The sequence below is a fragment of the Lathyrus oleraceus genome, chromosome 4 (assembly GCF_024323335.1).
Source record: "Lathyrus oleraceus cultivar Zhongwan6 chromosome 4, CAAS_Psat_ZW6_1.0, whole genome shotgun sequence".
In the NCBI taxonomy this organism is placed as follows: domain Eukaryota; kingdom Viridiplantae; phylum Streptophyta; class Magnoliopsida; order Fabales; family Fabaceae; genus Lathyrus; species Lathyrus oleraceus.
Window position 1 is genome coordinate 9,205,319 of NC_066582.1, and position 9,776 is coordinate 9,215,094.

The window sequence follows — 9,776 nt, forward strand, 5'->3', positions numbered from 1 at the left end:
GAAAGCGCTCTCTAAAGTGGCTCTTTAAGCCCTTTAAGGGCCACTTTAGAGGGCACTTTTTAAAGAAAGCGCCCTCTAAAGTGGAAACTTTTAAGGGTTTAGAGGGCGCTTTTACTGGAAAGCGCCCTCTAAAGTGGAAACCTTTAAGGGTTTAGAGGGCGCTTTTACTGGAAAGCGCCCTCTAAAGTGGAAATTTAAAGGGTTTAGAGGACGCTTATTTTGGAAAGCGCCCTCTAAAGTGGGTGGTTATTTAACATTTACATGCATCACATGTCTCTGTGACCATATTCTCATTTCAGGTTATGTTGCAGCCACAAGAGGTAACCAGAAGAAAATGGCATACAGCTGCTTGTTATAATTCACAAGAGCAATTAAAGGTTCTTTTTATGCTTTTATAATATTAAAATACAAATACTGATATATGCTTATTGTTTATATGATCCTCTTGCTATTTGAAATGTCATGAACCGAAACCACTGCTACTCTAATTGAAATGTATAATAACCACTCTCTTTCATTTATTTGTTTATAATCAATCAATTACAACAAAAATGCAAGTATGCTGCTAGATTAGAAAATCACACTGTTTTGGTATTTTTCATATTTAACAAGACCAAATAGCACAAAAATGAATTGAGTTGATTCAGAAAAAAAAATATGAATGTGAATACATGAGTGAACACTAGCTGAAGTGCTACTCGAAAGGAAACTTCATCTGAAAAACTGTTGTATTTCTTCAAGAGTTTTTCCCTTTGTCTCGGGGACCCAAATGGCAACAAATCCTGCTGTGAAAACACACACTGCAGTATATATTGTGAAGGTTCCTGATAAAAACATAGGAAGCTTCTGGTTAGAAACAATAGATATTTATAGAAAATTAACATAGGCAATGCACACAAACCTCCCGAACTCCAATCCAAGAGCAAATTTGTTGTTAATGTAACCAACCAGGAAAAGAACCAATTGGCAAGTGTTGCAAAACTTCCAGCTAGGCCTTTGATGTTAATCGGAAGAATCTATTATGTAAAATATATTCAACACATCAACTATCACATTATATTACAACAAAGGTTTGTTCATATAGGGTTGTCATGCATATTATTATTGAAGAAAATTGTACCTCAGACATTATAATTCATGGCATTGCTCCTAATCCCAGAGAGAATGCAATAACCATGACCTGAAAGAAATTGAAAGTTTATAATAATGAAGTTAGGGAAACAAACAATAGAAACCATCATTTGTGTAATAAAGTTGTATTTACACACCACAACTCCAGCCACCGATACGAGGCTCAATGTCGCATATAAATCAGAATCTGGTGATATATATTCCTGAGAGCAAATTCAACATAAAATATATTATCCATATAAAAAACCAAAAATATAAAGAAGAATTTACTGATATATAATCCTGTGAATCTGTGTTACAAATTTCTGAACATTTATGCATGAATGCATGTGTAATATCTAGTTAATGTATTATGTATATATAAAAATAAACAAACAAAAAATGTTCAAAAAATATAACAAAAAAAAATTATTATTACCTTCAAGTAGAATGATATTGAAACAACCAAAAGACTCAAAGCCATTGCAGATGAAGAAACCTGCAATAGGAGATTTTGATTAATCTCTTATTACCCTCCAAACAAATAGTAATGTGAATGCAAAAATTATCGAAAAAGCTCTGACTCACAATAAGTAAAAGCCGGCGACCAGATTTGTCTGCTAACCACAAAGTTAAAATCGTAGCAAGAACCTAAATGACATGTAAATATTGTTCAGATTATGGTCTGATAAATTTGGAACGTTACAAATTTAGTTTCCTTTCGGTCGAACCTGAACAGCACCGACTCCAAATGTTGCTACATCACTCGAAACATACGTCTAAATCTCGGAATAACAGGAAAATACCACAAGACTTTTGCTGGAGACAACTTGTTCTTATATCGCGAGACACCGCATTTAGGACACTCATTTAACAATGCATACTCATTTCGAAACAAAACGCAATCGTTTGGGCATGCATGTATCTTATCATAGCTCATGCCAATAGAGCACAACATCTTTTTGGTCTCATATGTTCGATTGGGAAGAACATTATCCTCAGGAAGCATATCTTTCAAAAGGGCTAATAACTCTGTGAAACTTTTAACCCATAATGCCTAGTCTCCATTGCTAGCATTGCAACACAATAATTATTGTTGAGAATACTCAATAAATGTATGAACCAAGAAAAATGAAACCAAAAATGAACAATAGTGAACGTCAGAAGAGAAACCAAGTAATATGAAGATTAGAAAAATACCTATGGTGTCAAAATCGAACAGCTAACAACGAATTAATAGAAGGAGGAAACGTCGTAGATCTAACAGAGGTGGAAGGAGAACGCCTTAGAAGTAGCGAAAATCGTAGCAGTGAGAACCCTAACGTGAAAAAGAACGAAAATAACAGAGAGTGAAATAATAAAACGCGCAGTATGTTAAAATTTTAATGTTTACTAAAGGGGACCTTAGAGGGCGCTTGTGGAAAAAAAAAGCGCCCTCTAAAGGGGGCCTAAGAGGGCGCTTATGAAAGCGCTCTCTAAGGCTTTCCAAAAGCGCTTTATAAACTGGAAATGCACATGGACTTATAGAGCGCTTTTTTAAAAGCGCCCTCTAAGGGTAACCTTAGAGGGTGCTTTCTAAAAAGCGTCCTGTATTGTTGTCCCTCTATCTCCTCCTTATTTTTTCGCTTCACCTTAGAGGGCGCTTTATTACAAAAGCGCCCTCTAAAGTGCGCTGTCTATTCCAGTTGTTCGCTCCTTATTTTTTCGCTTCACTTTAGAGTGCGCTTTTGTAATAAAGCGCCCTCTAAGGTGCGCTGTCTATTCCAGTTTTTGGCGTAGTGATTGTAATAACAAAATAAGTCAGTTCTAATCAATCAACTCAACATCTTAAGAATTCTCAACAACAAAATTAGTCTTATGACTTAAACATAATCAAACATAAGGAATAAAATAAGCATTTAACCCAACCCGATGTTACATGATTAGAGCAAGGTACCACTAGTAAAAGTGACAAAATAAAGAAGTAGTCCAAGAGCTACCTTCCACTTACTTCTGCAATACTACTCTTGAGTATCTGCATGATTCCCATGTAAAGGCAACATTCAAACAGAAGGGATGAGAATTCATTTCAATAATAACGATATAGAATAAAGAATAGAGTACAACATCTACGTAATCATGCACAACAATATATCACATTCTTACATCCAAATCATTATCAACATCATACACGCCAATATTTCAATTATCATATACTTCATACAAAACCACATCTCAATTATCATTAACATCATAAGCAACAACATCTCATCCAACAACACATCAATAACAACCAATACAAATACAACACTTATGCAATATACTCAACACCGACTCGACATGCATGTGGTACCAAATATGAACACTCAGGTTCATCTCACTCCTTGATCCCCACCATAGGATCGATTCCCTCTTGGAACCGGAGAACACCAAAATCTCTACCATCACCATAGGTAACGCTTCACTAATCCCCCATAATAGGAATTAGCTACTCGCACTCGATCCATCACAATGATTAGAATACACACCCTTAGTTGGTAAACAAGGAGAAATGTTAGCCAACTTTCTCTCGAATTCCTTCTTGCCGACATTGTTCACGTCAGCCATGAAATAGCCTTGATCAGCTTCAATGTTTTCGACCACTCCATCTTCTCTCCAAATTACCAATCTCTGATGTGCTGAAGATGGTACAACTCCCACACCATGGAGCCATTCTCTACCGACTAGCAAATTGTAACTTGTCTTGGCATCTATTACCATGAACAATGTCGGCCTAGCGATTGAGCCGACAATGACGTTCACCATGATCACACCCATGGTGCTTTTTGTTCTGCCCCCGTAGTCAGATAAGACTACGTTGTTGGATCTAACATCAGTATCATACTTGCCAATTTTCTTCAAAATATGGTGTGGCATGATGTTAACAGTAACGCCACAATCTACCAACACTTTGTTGATAGTCACACCTTCCACTTTAGCCCTAATCAATAGAGGTTTCAGATGACTCTTCATAGTCATTGCGGGCCTCTCAAAAATTGCTTCTTGGCTTTCAACAGAACCATCATTCAGCACAAAGTAACATCTTGGCTTATGTAACGTCATTTCTTTCGCGTCGGCATCGTCTACCGAATCCTTCACCTCAGTAACACAATTGTATTCTTCTGGTAGAATTGACACCATGTTGACTAAGATATCCAAACTTGCTTCTGATTCTTAATTGAAGTCACCAGTAACCTCATCAGAACATTTTTCACTTGGTCGACGGACGTACTCCCTGATCCGTTCTTTAGCTGCAGTCTCGACCCTCACAACAACTCTCTTTCCAGAATCAGCTCCATTAGCCATGCCTTTTCCAGCCATTTCCCTAGCAGCCTCTCTTTCAGCCTGCTTGCGACGTTGAAAACGTCTCCATTGAGTTCTGGACATGGGGTTCTTCCCCAAATAATTTTCAGAAACATGAGTCTTTTTCTCAGACTTGAACTCACGCCTGTAGTTGATTGCTAAACCTCCTATGGAAACAACAACACCTTGTGGGGTTTCTTGTTTTCCCTGAGGCTTGATCCAGGTGCCTCTAGGAGCACTTATCAGTGGTACGAAGCTCTTAGGCCTTGCTTGAGCATTTTCCACAACTTTCCTTGGGATTCTTTCATTCTGGCGGGCTCTGTTCAACCCACTTACTTTGCTTTTTCCCAATTGTAGCTTTTGGAAATTTCCAGCAGTAACTTTGTCGGTGACAGCACCACATCTAGGGCATAAGCAGACTTGTGAACCCTTATTCTTGCAGCGATAGAGGAAGTCTACCAAATCTTCATCAACCCTTGAATAGACTTCAGTTATGTCGACATCTGGGCTTTCACCAGTTTCCTCTAACATGTCAGCCTCATCATATTCAGTGATCTCGACCATGTTGATCTCAACTGACTCAACGAATAGAGCTTCCTCCTGGTGGAGAGGGTCAGTGTCGATCTTCATTTTGCGGCCAACAAATTTCAGCTTGCCTTCTTGAATTGCTTTCTGAACCAGATCCCTGAAAAGATAACAATTAGAGGTATTATGACCAAGATAATTATGATACTTACAAAATCCTCTTTTTTGTCTTTGTTCCAATGGTGGTATTTTAGTACCAGGTGGCACCACCATTTGACCATCTTTAACTAACAAATCAAAAATTTCCTCACACTTTGTCACATCAAATGTATAAGTTTTTGAAGGGAATTTTGGATTGTTTTCGACAGGATTTTTCTCTTGTGCAGGAAGTAATAACCGACACTCATAAGCAGATCCTGGCTTTAACTCAGCCACGTCAATTTCTAATTCGGTCGATGAGGCATAATCAGCCTCATAGATTGGATATGTCGCGTCATAATTGACGAAAGCTATTTTTTCCTTCTTAGCCTTACTGTGTCTAACCTTTTCTAACCTTAGCCATTCGAGATGTCGAACTCTATCAGCCAATTGTGACATACTCTTTATAAAGGTTGGGTCTATTTTCTTCATAATGGAATAATCTAACCCCCAGCAGCCATTTGAACAAGTTCATGTTCCGGTACTTGCGTAAAGCACCTGGCCTTTAATGATCTAAATCTATTCAGATAATCATCAATACTCTCAGCAAACCTTCTCTTAATGCTAGACAATTCTGCCAAACTGATTTTGGAGTGCCCTTCATAAAACTGTTCATGGAACTTCTTTTCTAACTTGGCCCATGAATCAATCGAATTTGGGGCCAAAGAAGTGAACCATGTGAAGGCATCCTTAGTCAAAGAAGAAGGAATTTTTTTTACTCTCAAACACTCATTATGAGCCAAATCTTCTGACTCGGTTACATATCTGGCAATATGTTCTATTATCGACTCACCAGATTCTCCCCCAAACTTAGTGTATTTAGGAACCTTCATTCCTCTATGTGCCTCGGTTTGGAGAACAAATTCAGCCAATGGGGAAGCATATAGTGGCCTTTGCAATGTGGCACTCATACCATTCCTAGCCATAATTCTTTCGACAATAGTTGTCAAATTATTTTCCACTGCTAAGTCTTCTTGTCGATGTTGATCGACAATTTGATCAGCATCCTGATGTCGGTTAACTAACACCATCTGGTTACGTCCTGCTACTCCTGACTCAACGCCTTGATTTTGTTGGGGTCTAAGGATTTGTCCCTCATGGACTGTCTCATCTTCTGCTGCCCCTATCTCTACTTGAACAGAAATGGTTTGCCTAACCACATGTGCCATCTGTCGAGCCGGTGCCCCCAGGAAGTTACACAAGTGTGTCAATTGATTAGCCACCTGCCTATTTGTTTCAGCAGATTCTTGTATCACAGGATTAAACACTGTACCCATTTGATTAGTTAACATATTAACCAACTCGTGATTACTATCATTCATTTGCTGCCTCAACACCGCTATTGAAGTATTCGACAACGGCATGGTTCTATTCTGAGTACTATTCCTATTCTGAGCATTGCCCCCTTGCGTTAATCCCTGTAAGGAGGGACTCGTATTTTGAGCGTTGTCTGAAAACAATGATGCACTTGATGTTGACTGATATCCTGGCATTAAGGAATACAACATTCCATAAAAAAGGATTTGTGGTGCCAAAGCGAGACACATAAGGTCTGAACATCGTTATCGTTGATCATGAACCTCCCGATGGAGGTAAAGGATTTGATGTTCCAACCGCACCCGTAGTCGACATCGTTGAGGTTGCACTTGTCAACGAAGGCAAAGTTGCAACTTATGAAATTACTATTTCTATAGTGGATAAAGTCCCATGTGGCACTTCATCCGTATTGGAGTTTGACATTTTCACAGTTTCTTGTGGTCTACTATATAGTTTGCCACTTCTAAGTTTCATGCAATTGCGTAACTACACTAGCACTGGTCCCACTAGGCGTGCCATTTTGTTTACTGTGGAAATTGGTAAACACGCGTCGGTCCTCCCTAAGCCTTAAAACTAAGGGTTACTTGTAGGATCGACCAGTTGATCCTAAGACATGTGCTAATGTAACAGGGTAACTCGTTCAATTTGTCGGACTATTAACTTTGTGAGAAACGGCTTCTGACAAAATATTGAACAAGCAAAGGTTTTTCCACACAACATGATGATGCTATAGACTATGGGTGACTCGTGACCGACAGCGCTATAACATTCAAAAGACATACACAACGAACACGCTTTTGGTGAATTCTATTATCGTAATAGAATTAGTGTCGACAGCATAGACGATAACATAAAAGGATAATTCAAACGTAAAAGAAATTAAAATAAAGTGTTCAACGGGAACAATTGAAAAATAAGGAAGTTGCACTGAAGTAAATGTGGTGATTCACGTACATAGCACTCTTAAAAACTCTTGCTTCCTCGCGCTGGGAATATGAAGTTTTTTACAAGTGATTTTGGTACAAAGTGAACACCCGGAGTCCTCTGTGGGATCCCCTATTTATAATGAACTAAAGAAACTGTCTACAAGTAAAACTACTCAAAAATAACTGTATGTAGACAGACTTCGTGCCACACAATCTAAAAATTGCTCCATATCTTTGGCGCTTGTTCTCCTTATAAGTGCTAGTCATTTTGAATTTCAAACTTATCCCGCTCAGGTATTTATGTTGACACCATCCCCTATGTGTTTGGTACAATCAAGAATTTCTTAAGTCCTAATCTTCGGTTCAGTCGACAGAACGGTTCTCGACCAAACTTGCTTCTTCCGTCGATTTCATCTTCTGGTAACTTGTGGTTTTCCCAGCTCTTGCTTATCTTGAGCTCATCTTTTCTTTCAAACCTCCCCTTGGTGGGGTATAATCCTTAAATCCATAAGGCGTTTTCATTAATTACGCCTTCAACATGCCTTATCAATTTCTTGTGGTAACACCAACCCCCTTACCTGTAATCTCTGGCATTTTATTAGTTTTGATTTGAAAACTTCTCATCTTTGGGTTTTGTTCGTACTTTTCCCTTTTCATTTGGAAACAATAAAAGCGCGGTGACAACTCTGGTTTTATTGACATTAAGTTTATCCATAGCTTAATGGTCATGAATTTACCGCTACACTCACCCCATGTGAGTTAGCTTTCAATCTTATGACAACCTTAAAGCCTCTGACAACCTTTATTCAATAGGGATTGTCACACATTTATACATTTAGCAAATACACACTTCATTCCACCACTTACCAATATATTTCTTTCCCTCCAATTTAAGTAGAATGAAAAACTTACATTGTTCCCTCATAAATATACAAATGATATAATGAAATCATTTCACTCCGCTCTATTTTATTTTAAGATATCCAAACATATCATATCCTTAGGGTATGTTTGGATATGCGGTGTGCGATAAAATATAATGGAATGAAATGATAAATAACGTAATTCTATTGTTTGAATTCATAAATAATGGATCTAATGGAATAAACTATGATGAAATTCATTCCATCATATTTCATCTCATGATAGAATCATCTCATTTCATGTCATGATGGAATACAATATTATTAATAATAAAATATATAAATAATAAAGTAAAATTTATATTTCATTATGTCCCGCTTCATTCTATTTCATTACATCCTGTTCTATTTCATTAATCCAAACAAACTGTTAATAATTTTTTATTAAGTCAAAATATATCAAATAAACCATAAATTTGATTAAGAATTTAGAGATTTCAATTCTAGTAACCTCATATTTGTTTTAAACAAAAAGTTAATTATCATATTATTGTTAGGGATGACAATTTGACTCATCTCCAATGGACACCCGCAAATTTACCCACAAAATGAATAGGGTAAAAATCCGCAAAAATGGGTACGGATATGAACTCAGGTAATTACCCATAAAAATAAGCGGGTACAAGTGCAGGTATGGGCACCTTGATACCCATCCCGCCTCATACTCGCACACTATATATTTATGTATTTTCATTTTTATTTATATATTTTAGTTTATATTACTATATAAAAATGTATGTCTATCAATTATAAAACGTATATCAATGTTAAACAATTATATGTTTAATATAAGTGTTCATGTTTAATATAAGTGTTCGTTGAATTCAAAAATAAATTGCTTGAAATTTTTTAATGTTTTTAAAAACTTAAAATTATATAATATTTTATAACTTATCTATTTATTTTCAATAGGAATGCAGATCACAAATACGTGGCACGGTGTTCGCTGTTGATTTTGGCGAACAACCTCTGGTTTTCCAATACTTGTCGAATTGGGTTACTTGCAGGATCAACCACACAAATCCTAGGACATGTGCAAATCTAAATAACTTTGTAAATCTCTAGAACAACTTTTGTATCTTTCATTATATTCACTAAGTCTTTCGTGTCGAAAGATATTGATAACAAATGCTTAAATAAAAGTAAACTTAACAAGATTAAGATAAAATGGCGGAATCTGACAGACAAAGTATAAAGTGTCGAAAAGGAAATGCAGAAAGATAAATGACTGGTAAATGTAAAGGAAAACTGGTAAAGAATTTTGAATTTTATAAAATAAAACTCTGAAAGAATTGGTGTTTGTTTACGCGTACGTGTTCCAAATATGACTCTTTTCTCTCACACGGGTACTTTGAGTATTTGCAGGAATTTTGTACAAGTTTTCACACACCCCTTTTTCTGATAACAACTATCCTATTTATATACAAACAAAATAACTGTTATTAACGAACAAATC

The 9,776-nt window shown here is 36.8% G+C and overlaps 1 protein-coding gene across 1 annotated transcript; it reads right to left on the bottom strand.

The window, feature by feature from the left end:
- Positions 1-5,597: 5,597 nt before the first annotated feature.
- LOC127135734 (uncharacterized) lies at positions 5,598-6,518 on the bottom strand. The gene is made up of 3 exons (XM_051062375.1): positions 6,181-6,518; positions 5,916-6,072; positions 5,598-5,843 (listed from the first exon to the last, which is right to left on the bottom strand). The coding sequence occupies exons 1-3, from the start codon at positions 6,516-6,518 to the stop codon at positions 5,598-5,600; spliced, it is 741 nt and encodes a 246-aa protein (XP_050918332.1).
- Positions 6,519-9,776: the final 3,258 nt, after the last annotated feature.

Bases quoted from the DNA above. Each gene is read 5' to 3' on its own strand.
- LOC127135734 (XM_051062375.1), bottom strand. From the start codon at position 6,518: ATGCCGTTGTCGAATACTTCAATAGCGGTGTTGAGGCAGCAAATGAAT. The intron at 6,073-6,180 runs GTTAGTTAACCG...AATTATGGCTAG, and splicing joins GCAGGACGTAACCAGATGGT to GAATGGTATGAGTGCCACAT. The intron at 5,844-5,915 runs GTAACCGAGTCA...TCTTTGACTAAG, and splicing joins TAGAACATATTGCCAGATAT to GATGCCTTCACATGGTTCAC.